Genomic DNA, 16,700 nt, shown 5'->3' with positions numbered 1-16,700 from the left:
CAAAAAGCATCTCATTAGCATAACAAACACTTTAATGAGGCCTGATATGAGAATCCTGGTAATACTAGGGGCAGTCTAATACTATTTGCAAAATTACTTTGAGCTTTAACAGTTCTAATTATGGTATAGATGCATGTTCAAATGTTTAGTTTTACTTCTAATATAGAATTATCAAAGAGTAGAGTTGGAAGTGGCCAATAGAGACCAGTGGGTTCACTCCCCTGATCAACACACAACTCCACATTAAACCATCCCTCTCAGATGGCTGTCCAGCTGCAACTCTACCATGAAGCTTACTGGATAACTTTGGGCCAATCAGACTTAGTCCAACCTACCATCACATCACTTGTGATAACGGAAAGGTGAGGAGACTAAATACGCTACCTCAGGTTCAGTGTAGGGGTAATAGGAAGAATATGAATAAAAAATTGGAAACGGACCTCAGAAATTGGCCTGATTAATGAAGCCAATGGAGTGCCATCTGCAATGTTTGTCAGCACAGTAAATTAACACCTATGCTTCCATCCTTCTTTGCAGTAGGAAGGCTGCAAGCCACTTTTGATAGGTTCCTTGGCAGCTGCCATGGCTTTCCCTTCAAAACAGCTTAGGTCTGAGCTAGAAGGCTGGGGCAGGGATGTGAGCTAGAGGAGAGAGAACATGACCACAGTTTCTGCCTTGCTTATATACAGTCAGAATTCAATCTGGCCTATCCTTTAAAGTTTCAGAGTGATGGCTAAGCAGAATGGGGTAAAACTAGGTCAAATGATCATGTAAAAACACTTTAGAAATTCAGTAAATAAGAACAATTTAGAGCAGCATCAGACAGCAAAAGATGTAAACTTAGAAAGTTAACATTTTATATCTAACATTTTATAGCTGAATTGGCATATCTGATAAGATTTCTCATTTTATTCATGTCCATTACATAGATTCCTGGCTGACCATAGCAAGTATTCCACAGACACTCTGGGAAAAAAATGTTCTTTTAAGGGGATGGCTAGAGGGTTCAGCATCCGTTAAAGGGAAAAGGAGGCAAGTCTGTCAGGAAAGCTTCCCTTCCCCTGTGCAGTGTTTACTGGATGACTTTCTCTAATAGGGAACATTCAGCAGGAAATGAGGGAAACTGGCTTCATTAGTCACATTTAGCATACATTTACCTCATTGCTTTTAAAAATGCAACATTAACATTTTGCAGAAGATTTTTGCAAAATATCTTCACTACTTGAGAACTAAAATTCAGTATGTACTTTCCTGTTACACCAGAAGCTTCCCTAGAATCTTTATGCCGATTCTTATATCTCTACAAATGGTTTGCATGCAGATATGTCATCAACTGCTTAGAGAGCTTTAACTTTCAGGCAGTATAAAAGTTCATAAAACCACTGCCATCCAAAGAGTGATTTCTCCATCCAAGAAAAAGGGATACATTACCTGAAAGTCATAAATGCTACGACCAAAGTCAGAAAACCACCACAAAGAGAATGAAACCTTAATTTTATTTAGTGAGGAGTCTCAGTCATGGAGCCTGCATGAGTGTGCCTTGAATGGGTGTGCAGCAGTACTGTTCCTTCTTCACTTTTCCTTCTAATACCTCCTTCTGAACTGTTGAAGTCACAGGGAAGAGATTCATCTGAGGCCTTGGAGGGCGAATACACCAGCTTGTTAGATTAGGTAAGTCCCACAAGCCAGGAGGCTTCCATCACTACTGTAAAGAATCTAACATGCAAGACACAGGAATTATGTTCTTATGTGTCTGTGGCATTATGTCTTAAGTTTGTGTCTTAAGTTCTAAGTTCAGTGTGACTCACTTTTTAGTAAGCCCATTACAAATTTGAAGCTCAAATTTGAGGCTAAATATGAATTATTAGCATGTACCTCAGATTTTTTCCTATTCCCATGGCAGCATATTTTCCCTAACCCAGGCCATTGTGAACATGTCACCCAAGTGAGCAACCTTACTCATCAAAAAACACTGGTCATATCAGTGGATGCACAAGTGCTGAATCTGACTTATGGATCTAATTCACCCAAGCCTACACAGAGGATTTCATCTGTTAAAGCAAGCCTTCTGTTTCTTACAAATGTATTGTGTGCTCATCACCTACTGAATTGCTGCCCATATTTTACATGCAGAAGATCCTAGGTACAAAGCATAGCACCTTCTGTTGAGGAAATGTTCTAATAGATCATTTATTTGTAGAAGTTATTGCAGAAATTATCTTCATCTGTTGGGGAAAGCTTCCAATAACTGCTTAATATTTGATTATTCCTAGTTCTATATGAGCTAAAGAAGCTAAAATATGAGTTCCCATTTTGTTTATCCAACCAGCTCACTATTACATCTTACTAAAACCTGTTACCAGTTAAAACTGCACCTGCTTAAAGTTACAGTTTTGCCAGAAGTAGCACAAGAAAAGAGGGTGGGGAAAACTCACATTATCTAAGATAAAACAATCTTTGATGTTAACACTTCCATTCTAAACATATTCTGATACACTGCTAATTTTGATGCTATTAAACCTTAAGTAGGTAGCTTAGAATTCTTATTCTCTAGACATTCATGAACTTGCTCTGGGGTCCCCAACTTAACACTCAAACACTAATCTGCCCACGGATACTTTTCTTAGTACTTACCAGGCTCTAATTTATTTGAATTACTTAAATAGCTGGGAGGCAGGTTCGTTGCAAAGCTAAGTGCTGTCCTTTGATATGCTCTTTTAAGTTCGAAAGAGTGATTATGTGTGTTGGAGCTCAGACCCACTTCTGCCCTGTATTTCACATCCTAGCAACTTATTTCCTAGAAGGCAAATGGCGGTGAGACCTAAAAAATAAGTATGAGCTGACCAGCACTATGCACACTGGGAATGGCCAAGCCCCCCAAATGTTAGCTATTTTGTAGGAGTACCCATCACACCCCCCGAAAATTCAAACACGTCCATCAACCCAAGTAGTTTAGGAGCATATAATATAGCTCCATAATTCATCTAGAATTAGTAAGTAATTTAAGGCTTACAGCAATGAAGTAGGGAAGCTAGGGGTTGGGGGTAGCCAATTACCTGGCTGCAGTCGCAAAAGCAAATCCCATTCCCGATTTCTTTAACTCTACCCTAAAAGGATGTCTTCCCGCTCTTTTCCCAGGGCCTCACGCCGGTGCACCCCTACCAAGCAACCAGAAAGCAAGAAGTACGTGCAGCCCACGTGAGCCACGCCTCTGAGGAGCTGCGTGAACTATTCTTCAGTTTGACCCACCTGGAAAGTAGATTTTTTGCCCTCTTCGGCACTGCCACCTGTACTAGCCACGCCACCTTTCCCATCCTGAAGCTGGCCGGACTCTTCGTCTCTCTTCTCCGAATTTGTCGCCGCTGCCGCCTCCTCCGAGGCCGTGACCGCCACCGCCTCCAATACCTGCCCTTTCGCCTCCTCGGAGGGCTGCTGCGAAGTCGGCGCTTCCTCCTGCTCCGTCGGCTCTACCACCACTTCGGGCAGGGTGCAAAGGCGGCGGCCCACGATGGGCGAGTACACGCCCAGCAGCGGCGGCTCCCGGCTGAGACGCCCGGAGGGGCTCTGGGGTCGGACTGCCTGGAGCGGGCGGGACCCGAGCGAGCACTGCACAGCGGCGTCCACCCGCGGGTTCACCTGGATGCCCACCTCCTTGGTGCTGGCCTTGTGGAGTCGCGGGGGGAGACCCGGGCTGACCTGGGACAGCAGTGCCTTCAGCTGGGCTCGCTTGTAGGTGTCCAAGTAGTCCGGTGAGGCCCCGGGAGGAGGCGTGGAATGGGCGGAGAAGCCCCCTCTGTAGGGATTGGGAGTACCGCTGCTCTTGCTTTGCTTCCAGCTCGGCTGCTTCTGCTTGGAGGGCGGCTTGGGGGGCACGTTATGGTTGGAGGTGAAGGTATTCGCGTAGCTTTGATAAACGCCGTAGGGCGGATAGACAAAGTGCTCCATGGCCAAAAGGAGAACTTGCTTTTAAGCAGCCTTGCCTGCCTTTCTAGCTTTTATCCTTCAGGAGAACAATGTCTGATTGGTGCTCATTATTACTGGCGGGGTGGTGATGGTGATAATCGCTCTCCTCGATTGATTGATTGATCCGGCTTGTCAGTTTTTGGTTTTGTTTTTACTAACCCTCCAGCGAAATGTTACTTAAGTTTTCTAAGCACTGGTAGCGGGGATTTCAAGATATTACTCTTAGACAAAGAAGTGGACTATTTAAAGTTAGCAAACTATGACTCATTTATGCGCGAGTGTGTTAATTAAGAGTTGATCAGGCTGCTTCAAATTAAATTGATTACAGGTAGTACTGTCAGACAGCGCTTCAGTAGACCCATTACCTTTCAGAAGATTAAAAGCACTTATCTAAACATTTGTGAGTCTTAGCACTTAGTTCAGTAGTCCATTTGACTTTGTTTGAGAGCTCAATTATACAGATTTCTATCCAATAAGCATTTCATGTCTCCATATTGTCACATTTGAACACAGTTGGCTCAAGTCAAAGTCCTATACTGAAATTCCATAAACCATCATCCAAAGGTAAGAAATCAATACTTGTCTACAGAATACTTACAATTTTGTTTTGCATATAGATAATACGCTTTCCCAACCCCTGAAGCAGAAAATGTACTTCTTTTCCATAAGTCCAATTTACCATCTAACTCCCATGCAAGTAAGTGAATGCTAACAACCATCTTTGTACATTTTTTATCAGTTTGCACAATGCATACTAGCATTTAGATGGACAAAAGAACTGTCCATATATCACTTAATTACTCAACACTTGATGAATTGGTGATTGATTAGTTTGGTCACAGACCAGTAAAATGCAACATACAGGTAGTAAAATATTAATACAATAAAATAGGTAAAAAGATAACGTAAGTTATTAAAATACTTAGGTATCCAAAATGCAGTAAAATCAATAAGAGTTGTAAATCTCAGCATAAGATTAAGTATATTAGCTATTCATTGGAAAACATTGTGGCTGTGAAGAATCTGTGGGGTTTTCATCTGTGCATCTCTGACCATTGTCAGGAATTACTATATAGTCCATGTGGATGGTACAGCATATCTACTGTTTAAAATTCTCATATTTTACTACACTTTTTCAGATACTATTTATTGCTGCTCCTGTTTGGTTCTATTGCTGAAAATAGGCAATGTAACGACCTTATCTTTTTGAAGAAATTTAAATGCTCAGAAATGTGAATTATGATCAGATGATAACTTCTTCTATGTTTATCATTCTATAATTTGGAAAATAAATAACATTTTTTCACACAAAGCAGCTTATAATGTCTTTATACTGCCTTGCAAGAAACACAAGGCAGCTTACCTAGTGTTCCTTTTCTTCTGTTTTATCCTCACAACAATCCTGTGTGGTAGGTTAGTCTGAGAGTGAGTGATTTAACCCAAATCACCTAGTGAGCTTAATGGCTGAATGGGGACTAGAGCCCAGACCTCCTAAGTTCCTAGTCCTTAAAGCACACCATCACATTGGCTACTCATACCTAAGTCTCACTGGGGTCAGTTGGGTTTACTCCCAGGTAAGATGATACACAACAGCCAGTGTGACATACTGGTTAGGGGACTGGGGACCTGTGAGATCTAGGTCCTAGTCCCCACTCAGCCATGAAGCTCACTGGGTGACTTTGGTCCAGTCACTCAGCCTCTGTTCCTAGAAAGAGCCCTGGCAGGTAGATTTCAAGCTGCATTTGAAATCTCAAGATTTCTCAGAAGTTGGATAGATCAGAGACATGCAGAGCATGTGCTGCTGTCGCCCATGGAAAAAACCCAGGTCCTGTTCTGTTTCCCCACGAAGGACTATGCCAGATGAACTCTCATTGGCCAATGTGTAACCCAGGAAAATAACTTATAAGCCAGTTGCATCATTCTACCTCCTAATTATCTAGCATTACCATTTTTCCTGTTTTTCTTCTGTATGTATACTTGTGCCATTGAAATAATAGTATGTATAATTTTTATATACTTAACCCCACCATGCTAAGGCCACACATGGTAGCCAGAAACCATCAAAGAAGACATGCTTGGATGACTCACTTGACTGGTAGATCTTTGATAGCAAGGGAGCTTCTTCAACAGATGGTTTGGAAACTCTGGCCACAGGCAAGACAAAGATGGATTTGTTATCTGCTTTTGCACTATATAGACCTGTCATATACCCCAGAATGGACTTGCCAGCAATACTTACATCACTGCTGCCCACCAAAATCTTTTCGATATGCAACTGTATTTCCAAACAATGTGCAGTCTATCACCTGGTAACATCAAATATATCCCAATAAAAATATTAATCCATGCTCTGGAAAAGACTGCTGTCCTGACCAGAAGAATGAATGGTAGAATATTCAAACTTCAAACAAAGGCACAGCTTAAATACAATTTGTAGAAAGGACTCTGCGTGCGGTTACTTGTAACTGTAAGCCAGTGTGGTGTAGTGGTTAGAGTGCTTTACTGGAACTTGGGAAAGCTGCAGTCTAGTCCTCATTTGACCATAACTTGAATAGGTTTTCAGCTGTCACTGATTTCTTAGCCTAACCTACCTTTCCTTTCACAAGGTTGTTGAAAGAATAAAGAGGGGATCATGTAAGCCACCCTGCATGAGGAAAAAGTCAGGATATAAAGGTACTAATAAATCAATATAGTTCACTGATATAATTAAGTATAGTCCTGTGCTGATCGATTCAGATTTCTCCTGAGGAGTACTCATAAAGATCAAGGAATGCTTCTGGTAATTAAAGTCAATTGAGGATGTATCTGACTGGAATCTGCTTATGTCCTCCAAAATGGAGTATGAGGTTCAAAAATATAATAGGCCATTGTATCTAAAAACCCATTCACTAGTGAGCAGTCTACAGTACCCATCATCTGAAGGGCTGATGGAAGTTGTCAAAAAATCTAGTGAGAACATTTTTGTATCACCCAATAGCCAAAGCACAACACTTGAAAACACAATACCCTCCTAAACACATTAACTTGAGGAACTAAAGCTAAGTGAACAAGGTTCCATGGACTCACTTTAAAGCTTCATCAACCAAAAATAGTGTCCATATGAAAAATGGCCATGTTTGCCTCTGAAGCTTAAGGATGCTGCCTCGCTGTTGCATGACGTTATTATAATTGTAGGGCTAAAGGATTATTTCTGGTGGGTGTTGCCTCTCCTTTAGACTAAGAAAGGCAAAAATAGGATTAAAATTAAGTCGGAGGCCGTTAGTCCGTCTTGTTGGACGCAGTATAGAAGAGGCTTATTGGAACGTAGAGTTGTATGCAGTGATAGTCTAAACTAAACTCCGTCTATTTCAGTGGGTTTACTCGAAGTAGGACCTATTCTGGCTAGAACTCCTGTACAGCGCTCGGGGCTGAGGGGGAGCACTGGCCCCTCCCCCACGCGTTCTAACCCTCCTCCCAAATCCGCGCTCTTTGCCCTGGGCCATCGCCCAATCTCGGTCGGGAAACTATCATAAGAGGCGGGCGCATCCGTTCGCTCCCTCTCCCACGGAGGCGGGGCTCGAGTCCAGCCCTTGGCGCAACGCTTCGGCGCGAGCGCCCCCGGGACGTCCGTGACTGCGTCCGCAAAGAGGAAAGGGAGGAGCGCCGCCATTCAGCGACTGCGCATGCGTCGTCAAGATTCGGCGCTAGTTTGTATTTCGAGAGAGCGGCGCGGGGGCCGAGGCGAGACGGAGGCTGGTCAGTGGGGGCGCGTTTTCGAGGCCGTGGTGGCGGTGGTGGCGGTAGCAGCAGAGGCAGCAAACTATCCCCCTTCATCACCCCCTTCTTTATGAACTCTGTTGCTTCCTTTTGAATTCCTCTGGCTTCTATCTAACGCTTCTAACTATTTTCTCCTAAGAAAAGCGCTCTCTGAAGGGAGACGGAACAGTGGCGGTTGAGAGCAGGCGTCCCCAGCCTGATAACCCGCCGGGTGTGTTGAACTACAACTCTCACTATCCCCCAGGTAACCGTGTGGGGGGAGACGATGCAGCTGGGCATGCTGGGAGTTCCAGTCTAAACATCTGGAGAACACCAGCTAAGAGAAAGCTAGCTGAGAGTGGTTTTCTCCACGGGGTGGGATGGAGGGGCATTGAGAAGCCTTCCCTGCTCGTCCCGTCTGATCATGCCTTCCTTCAGTATGAGCAGTACAATAAATCTGGATGACACTAGTTTGGGGAAAGCTGGACATCATTTGCCACCTTTTGAAAGTGATGTATTTTGCATGGAATATTGGCTACCAATTGGAATGATTTTAAAAGCACATTGGGCAGAGCTGTTGATGGCTGCCAGTCCTGGCGATTATATGCAGCCTCCAGAAGCAGCTTGCCTGTATACATCAGTTGCAGGAGAATGTGGCAGCTTGCATTCATGTTCTTGTATTCTTGGGGCAGCTGGTTCATCACTGAAAAGAATACTGGACTATATGGATCCTTGGTCTGATCCAGTATTGTTTTTCTTATGTTCTGTACCAGTTTTGGTCCTGACACAATTTTATGCATGCTTAGACAGGGTCATACTATACAGTACAGACTCCTTGTAGGAAATGCAGATATAAATAAATAATGATGAATCCCCACTTTGACTGACTCCTCATTTGACAATCTGTTGCCTGTTTGCCCACTTTATGAAATAGATCCAAAAGGGTATTTCTAATCTGCTGTCATGCTCACATTTGTCTGTCTTGCTGCTTATCCATGACTCCAGATAACTTCTGAGCCAAAATTCTAGGGAGACCCCTGCTTGCTTACATTTTGACAATTGTTAGCTTATAGCAGGTAAAAATGTGGCCTTCCAGATATTGTTGGACTTCAACTTGGACAATATCTCCCATACTCTAAACACTGGCTAACAGTTTCAAGGGCCTTGGGGACTTATCCCTACTTTACAGTTAATGGGTTGTATCAAACTTAACTAATCCTACCTTCGGCAGAATGCACAGAAACAGTTTATTGTTCTAGTAAGAATGTAACTCATAATTGTCAGACAATTTGTTTCATACATATAGTCCTATGAGTCACTGTCACTTCCACAAGTGGAAACTTTGACTAACCATGATTTTAGAGTTCTTCATGCTGACATATATGTAGGTAGACATTATATACTATGGTCTTTGAAAATCTTATATTAGTCCCACAAAATTTCTCTACTGTAAAACCAGAGAGAACATGATGCTGATCCAGTAGTCCTAATCACCAGTTGTGCTGGTGTTTCATACTTGATCAGTTTGCTTTATAATAACTTTGCAGGATCAGACGAACATAAGCTTTGGGAAGCCATAATCAAGGTGTGAATGCAACATAACTGTTGCTGTCCAGCCTATGGTATATAGAGGCACATATCGAATCAAATAGAAAATAAAATGTCATCAGTCAAGGCAATCTGCCTTTCTACCAAAAACGACAATCAGGGCAGCTTACAATGGGCTACAGTGACCAACATGTCCATGCTAAATGATGGGGAGTGAAGTCCTAAATATCTGGGGGATATCAGTTTGGGGAGGTCTTATGTAAACAATGATTTGGATACAGAAACAGTCTCCCATGGGTGAAAGGGCTCTTTCTTTTGGAAGGAGATTTTTCTGCTTGCTGAAATGGGAATGTGAAGATTACACCTTCTTTGCTTCCTTTTCTTTGCTTCCTATGCACTGCCCATTGAAAATATGTTTTTGACAGTTGGGGGACCTTTTGGAACAATCAGGAAGGTGACTGGGGGCTACAGAGCAGGGGGAATTGGTAAAAAATGGGAGCATTCTAAGCAGAAAGCTACTTGTAGATCTTCCACCAGTAGAATAAAAACTTTATCCAACCATGTTATTGACATTTCTGGATAACAGCTTAAAACTGACTGTATAGTTGGAGTTTGAATGTGCAGTATAACTAAATAGTAGTTTGATAAATAGATTTAAAAACAATAGCCTTCTGTTCACACAAAAAAGCTGGATGTGGATGCTACATTTGAAGGTCAACGATTCACATTTTTTGAAATGTTTTCCTCTTCATATTTGAAGGAATGCTTTATCAGGAATGATACTGTATGACAGCTTATTTTGAAAATACTGTAATATTATTTTGCAGGTTCAATTAACAGTACCAGCAATGCTATGGATGAGAAAAAAGTGGACACGTTTGGGGACAAACTATCATTTTTTGAAATATTCAAATCACAATGCAGTGAATCAGGTAGCATTTACTAAAACTCAGACATTTATCAAAAATATGCTCTTGTGGATAATTCACTTCAGTGAATTTTAGAAGTCATTAGAGCTATTTTTTAATTGTTCCATTCCTTTATTGTGCTATTTAGGTACATTTTATCACAACTGTGCAACTTGTACTAGATTTTCTAGTATTTGTATTAGCATAGGTATGGATGATAGAAACTGACCCTAGAAGCATTTGTGAAGAAGAACTAATTGAAGCTTATACCTCCGGGTAGAAGCCTCTCAGGTGCCATGTACATAAATGGCACTATATGAATAAATAACAATAAACCAAACTTTAATATAGCAGCTGTATTCCAGTGTGAGCCACAATATGAAGTGATGTAAAGTATGTATGCAGATTTTTACAGTTCAAATTGAATCAGCGGAGTGGTGGTGGTACTGATAATTAATTGGATCAGAACAATTCTTGCATACCTTGCTTCAGAGGAAACTCATCTAAAGTTAGAATTTGCTTGGGGGCAGGTATCCTACTTTGGCATGAGACGATTATGTCATGTATAATTTAGTCACTCAACCAGAGGTTGTTCTGGAGTCTATATTATACTTGCACCTGTCATTAATATTTTAATGCAACTCAGCTGAGAAGTAACTTGCTGAAACAATGTTCCTATTGTATTGGCTATTTTTGTTGTTAGCATGCCATCAAGTTGTCTCCAACTTGTGACCCTATGAATGAATGCTCTCCAAAAGATCCTGTCCTTGACAGCCCTGCTGAGCTCTTGTAAAGATAAAGCTGTGGCTTCCTTTATGGAATTAATTCATGGCCTTTGGTATTTGGCCTCTCTGTTCTTCTTGCACTTTCAAACTTGCCTAACATTACATTACAGTCTTGTTCAATAAGTCTTGCTTTTTCATATGTGCAAAATTCAACAGACTCAGTTTTGTCATTTTTGCTTCCAGGGCAAGTTAATCTAGGACCCACTTATTTTTCTTTCTGTTGACTTAGCGTATTCATAAAACTCTTCTCCAGCACCATGTTTCAAACCACTCGTTTCCTGACAGCTTTCTTCACTGTTCATCTTTTGTAAATGTAATAGTGTAAACCATCTTGGCTTTGTTCTTCAGTGAAACATCCTTGCACTTAATGATCTTTTCTAGTTCCTTCATTGTTGCCCTTCTAAGTGTCCATCATCTCAAAAGCCGTGTCCATTTGAGTTGATGATTGAGTCAAGGCATGCAAACCCTTTCACAATAACAGTTTCTTCACTGTTGACCTTAAAGTTGTGCAATGCTTCTGTACTTGTGATAAGAATTTTTATTTTCTTAATGGTTAACTGCAGTCCTGCTTTGACACACTCTTCTTTTGATTCATTGTTGTTGTTTTGATTCATTGTGCTTTCTTCCAGTATTATGGTATCATCACCGTCACTGTCATTGTCAAAGGTTTTCTACCAATGTTACATTCAAATACCACTGCTGCTCAGTAACTGCCCTTTAGGAGTTTCTTTGCCCCATCACCGTTAGAGATATCCGTTCTCCTCTGCCGATGGTGACCATTCCTCTTCAAGAGAGTTTAGTCTTAGTCTGAAGTCTCCATTCTGTTTTGGGTGACCCTGATAGGAGACCAGCCTGGTGAATGAGTCTGGTCTCCTGGTGTCATTTTCTTGGTTCATTCTGAAATCCCTCATCACATTAACATATGGCCAAGTGGAGGAGGTTACTTTTTGTTTGCATAATCTTGAGCCTTACATACGAAAAGCCATAATGTAATGCTATAGTTCTGACAAGTCTGAATGTGAAGAGATATTTTCTTTCAAGGAAGTTACTTTATAGCAAAACTAGGGAGTTGCGTTTTAATTGCCTCATGTCTCAGAATGTACCTCGTCTATGCAACTACATGTAAGATTGACAAATTCAATATTATGGTATATGATATATTGTAAATGATGTGGATGTTGTCATGCAGTAGTAATTTTTATTCATCTGCTTCAGTTGTGCTATTCTGAATAACATATCGCTGTTCTTAGACTTAGGACCAATAAGTCTCAACTGGTTTGAAGAACTCACTTCAGAAGCTCCACCCTATGACTTTAAAAGACCAGAAGACCGTGAATATAAAGCTCAATGTTTGAATCAAGCTATAGTTAAAACACCAAAGGGGAAGCAGCCTACAAACAGCCCATCTGCATCAACTCCGATCATTTTTAAAGAACAGAATAAAAGCATACCACTATTTGCTTCTCCCATACAAGAACTGGATCAGACCAAGACCGAAACAGGTGAAAAGCTTTGCACATGTGATGTAGAAGTTTCAAGAACTGTAAAGAGTTGTATTGCAATAATATAATCAGAAATATTTATTATATAAAAGGAAGTATTACTAGGAGTGGAACATGTAACAAAATGTTGCAGTGCAGAATTTTCCTCTTCAGGGTTCCAACCAGCAATGCTGTCTTCCAGGATAAAACATTCCATTTCCTGTCTTAGCTGTACCAAACTGCAAACACGCACTCAGACACAAAGAACAGTTAGTTGTGCTCAAGAAGGAGATATCAGTAGACCTAGGGAAATCTGAGGTTTACTGAAGTGCAAACATAAATATAGATATTGTAAATAAAGGAGAAGACTCCTGTGAGTCCCTTGGACTGCAAGGAAATCAAACCAGTCAGTCTTAGAGGAGATCAACCCTGACTGCTCTTTAGAAGGCCAGATACTGAAGATGAAACTCAAATACTTTGGTCACCTAATGAGAAGGAAGGACTTCCTGGAGAAGAGTCTAATGCTGGGAACAATTGATGGCAATAGAAGAAGGGGACAGCAGTGGATGAGGTGGATAGATGGAATCACTGAAGCAGTCAGTGTAAGCTTAAGTGGACTCTGGGGGTGGTGGAGGACAGGAAGGCCTGGAGGAGTGTTGTCCGTGGGGTTCTGATGGGTTGGACGCGACGTTACAACTAGCAGCAAAGGGGGAAATCACCCCCATCAACCTAGTGAGATCTGAGCATGCATAGTGGCTGTGATGGAAAGTTTGGGGGATGGAAAATGCAGGAGTGGCAATGGAGTGGAGTGGATGGTATTCTGAAGAGGATACAATCTAAATGACAACATTTTGCTACAAGTTCTACCTGTTAACATAATAACTCTGTTCAGTCAGATCAAGTGTATCTAGTCCAGCATTTTATTCATCCAGTGGTCAACCAGTTGTCAGTGGGAAACCTTATAAACAAGACATGAGTGCAACAGTGCCATGAAGACCATGTTTCCCAGCAACTAGTTTACATAGGCATACTGCCTCTGATATTAAAGCTAGTGTATAGCCATCAGATGAATAGCCATTGATAAACTTACTATCCATGAAATTTGTCCAGTCCCCTTTGAAAGCCATCCAAATTGGTGGCCATTACATCTTGTGGAAGTGAATTTCCAGTTTAACAATGCCTTTTATGGAAAGGTACTTCTTTTTATCTGTCCTGAAGCTTTTACCAGTCAGCTTCACAGGATAACTTGAGGTTTTGGTATTCTGGAGAAAAATGTCTCTGTACCCACCTTCTCTCTCTCATGATTAATTTTCGACACAACTATCATGTTTCCCCTTACTTGCCTCTTTTCTGAGCTAAACAGGCCTGGATGTTGCGAGATTTCCCTGTAGGGCATTTGTCCCAGCATTTCTGCCCTTTTTTCCCCCAACTCTACAATATTCTAAGTTTAGGTGCAGGGAGCAGTATTATATACGGTATTCCAAATGTGGTCTTGCCATACATTTCTGTTTGGACAGTATGGTAATACAAATGCTTGTAATAAATACATACATATTGGCACTTTTAATTTTCAAGTCCTTTTCTAATTATATTGAACACAAAATTAGCCATCTTCACAGTAGCCACACAGTTTGTTAACATTTTCATTCACCGGAACTCAAGATTTCTTTCTTGGTCAGTCATTACTAGCTTAGATTCCATCAGCATATGTATGAAATTGGGTTGCGGTTTTAATGGCAGGTTTAAAAAAAGCAAATTACTTAGCCCTAGAGACTGTCCATGAAGTAAGACATAAAAGATTTCAATTCAGCTGCTTTTGGGATTGCAAAACACTTTTTACATATTTTCCTATTACAGACGAAACTTTTAGCGAAGTCCCAAGGATAATGATTCCAGTGGATCAATCAAATGAAACAGCAAGTCCTTCCTGTCTTCTTGCATGGTACACTATAACTGCATATTTAAATATTCTCTCAGTATAACCTTAAGTCTGTGTTGGCTACAACAGTGTAATGAAGTAATTCCACCTTTAGAGCTAGGCTGCAACCTTTACCTTGCTAGCATGCAAACCTGGAATATAGAACTGGAATGTTGCTTCTGGCTGTAAGATGCCTTCAGCCTCACAATACTTGTGAGAATTGTTGCATATTTGATTTCACATTCTGCAGCAGCTGTGGCTTTGCATGCAAGTTGTTGTGCTGATGTTTCCTGAAGGGATTGCTTTTTGCGGGGGGTTAAAATTATTTTTCTAATTTTGCAACTTTCACAGCAGTGGAGAAATACATTATTTTCTGCCTTTCCCAGAACCTTAACCATTTTTCAATGACCAGCATGACCACGTGCATGTTTTGATCTTAGGATACATGTGGGGGTGGAGTGGGGGTTGACATAGAGATGGTTTCAAAAAGCACTTGGCCTTCTACCCTTCTCAGCTAAATAGGCTAAGTTGGTACTGAGAGGCCTGTACTGTTGTCAAAAATAGTATGATGGTACTATTGACCTTGAGTCTCTTCTATGCAGTGCAGCAAGGAAAAAAGCATCATACACAGTTGCAACCACTCTCCCTTTAAGTAATCTGTAGTAAAAGTCAGTAGTTGCTACTTCAGAACTGGAAAATGTCTGACACCATGAATGTCATAGTGGTGATGGTATCTTTTTTTAAGCAACCTCTTTAAAGAAATAGTCTACTTTATTCTTCTCTATTGTTACACCATTTTACAATTTTAAATTTAGTAGGTATGGTTTCTGATGGTATTGATGTTTGAGACCCGCAAGTGGGCACCCAGAGGCGGTGGCAGCAGGCAGCAAGTGGCAAGCAGGGGCCTGTGAGCAGCAGTGGCAAGCAGGCACCTCCAGGGGGTGGCAAGCGGGCACCCACAGGTGCCTGCAGCAGTGAGTGGCCAGCCACAAAATAGTCAAAGAGCCTTGTATGGCTCCTGAGCCTCAGTTTGGCCACCCTTGGCATATAGAATGGTACTAAAGGCATATAGCTGCTATTAGTTTCTCCAGAGCAGCTTTCTCCAGAATGGTGCCTTCCAGAAGCTTTGGATAATAAGTCTCGCCATTCTCCACCAGAATGGCCATGTTGGGTGGAGATGGTGGAGATTGTAGTCCAACACATCTGGACAGTACCATGTTGAAGGCTGCTCTTAATTGCAACATTTCTACCATGCTCTTCTTTTAGAGAATTCAAAGCAGCTTACACAGGATGCCTTGTTATTTCACAACTAAGATCCATATACTTAATCAATTCTGTACCATCATCTGCTTGTTTTTAAGAAATTATTGTTGGTTTCCAGTGGTCTAGATATCTGAAAATCTTTTCTAATAACCTGTGAATATTTTATTGTGTCTGCATGGCATTTGTTAAGTAGAATTTTCATTTAAGATTTTCAATAACTATTCTTATGTATTTTTATATTTCAGTTCAGCTGTTTTAAAGGAAACAAGTGGAACGATACAGAATAATAAATGTGGTATATATTCTTGTCTATCTTTTCTTACTGTGTTGAAGATAGCTTTGTTCATTGCTTTGAAAAAACTGGTTTCTAAGTTTCTTAAAGGGCTGAAAGGTAATTCATTATCTCATTTGATATTTTCCAGTGCTAAGTGGAAGTTTGCTTCGTACACCCAAGCTTTTTGAGGTACATATTTTTTAAAGATATTTTAGTCATGGGAATAAAATTATTTTAGATATTTATTTATCTGATATATTTTAGGCACAGACCCAGAAAGGCATTTCTGAGAGCTTGGGAGCAGAAGTAGATCCTGATATGTCTTGGTCGAGTTCATTAGCGACACCCCCATCACTTTCTCCAACAGTCATAATAGGTAAAAATATTAATATGTTTAAGTCCATATAAAAATATTGTGCTGTTTTATCCTCAGTATGAGGTACAGAAAGAAAGGGACTTTTAGCCTTCCCTCTCATTGTGGAATCTGCCAATTCTAACATCTTTTCAGTACTAGTTAAGGTCTTTATTATTCTTCCAGAATATTTAGCATAATTTAATATATTTTAATATCACTAAAGTATTTAAATATCTTTTAAAGATTGATACTGGTATTTATCTCTCAATTTTATATTTTACCATTAGAAAGTTTATGAGGCTTCTTTTAGCTCTCTATACATCAGGGATGGAGGCCTACTGTTAAGTAGGAGGCCAGATGTCCCTCTATCCATTGAATGACATTGATTTGTTGCAAGCATGACAGCTAATGTCATTTGGCCCCAAAACAAACTGTTCACTGGTTGCAGACCCAGCTTTGTTGTATGCAGT

General features: G+C 40.9%; 2 protein-coding genes across 6 annotated transcripts in view; one reads left to right on the top strand and one right to left on the bottom strand.

Moving 5' to 3' along the window:
* The window catches only part of BRCA2 (BRCA2 DNA repair associated), a 73,072-nt gene that overhangs the window by 18,745 nt on the left and 37,627 nt on the right, over positions 1–16,700 (top strand). The window contains exons 1-8 of one of the 4 annotated variants that reach the window (XM_044441616.1): positions 7,644–7,698; positions 7,859–7,963; positions 10,074–10,178; positions 12,190–12,441; positions 14,278–14,362; positions 15,847–15,896; positions 16,024–16,064; positions 16,140–16,251. In XM_044441616.1, coding sequence (XP_044297551.1) covers positions 10,100–10,178; positions 12,190–12,441; positions 14,278–14,362; positions 15,847–15,896; positions 16,024–16,064; positions 16,140–16,251 — 619 coding nt within the window. In that variant the 5' untranslated portion in view covers positions 7,644–7,698; positions 7,859–7,963; positions 10,074–10,099. Of the gene's footprint in view, positions 1–4,484; positions 4,528–6,569; positions 6,637–7,643; positions 7,699–7,858; positions 7,964–10,073; positions 10,179–12,189; positions 12,442–14,277; positions 14,363–15,846; positions 15,897–16,023; positions 16,065–16,113; positions 16,252–16,700 lie in introns of those variants that run through there. The other 3 variants (XM_044441619.1, XM_044441617.1, XM_044441620.1) reach the window with 3 other exon arrangements.
* On the bottom strand, positions 1,633–4,275 carry ZAR1L (zygote arrest 1 like). 2 transcript variants are annotated; one of them, XM_044441641.1, is made up of 3 exons: positions 3,804–4,275; positions 3,250–3,749; positions 1,633–1,716 (listed from the first exon to the last, which is right to left on the bottom strand). In XM_044441641.1, exons 1-3 carry the CDS (start codon positions 3,943–3,945, stop codon positions 1,663–1,665), a joined length of 696 nt encoding a protein of 231 aa, XP_044297576.1. In that variant the 5' UTR covers positions 3,946–4,275; the 3' UTR covers positions 1,633–1,662. The 2 variants fall into 2 exon arrangements, with proteins under 2 accessions (XP_044297576.1, XP_044297575.1); XM_044441640.1 differs by having other exon boundaries at positions 3,250–4,275.

Source organism: Varanus komodoensis, unplaced genomic scaffold (genome assembly GCF_004798865.1).
Source record: "Varanus komodoensis strain SLA01 unplaced genomic scaffold, ASM479886v1 scaffold4, whole genome shotgun sequence".
In the NCBI taxonomy this organism is placed as follows: Eukaryota; Metazoa; Chordata; class Lepidosauria; order Squamata; family Varanidae; genus Varanus; species Varanus komodoensis.
Note: the sequence above shows the minus strand (reverse complement) of the source record. Positions and strands in the feature narration are given on the sequence as shown.

What these genes read in the sequence shown, in the direction of transcription:
- ZAR1L (XM_044441640.1), bottom strand. Translation starts at nt 3,945, where the DNA reads ATGGAGCACTTTGTCTATCCGCCCTACGGCGTTTATCAAAGCTACGCG. An exon ending in GCAAAAAATCTACTTTCCAG is followed by an intron (nt 1,717 to 3,249) that starts GTGGGTCAAACT and finishes CTTGCATGTTAG; the next exon opens with ATTCTTTACAGTAGTGATGG.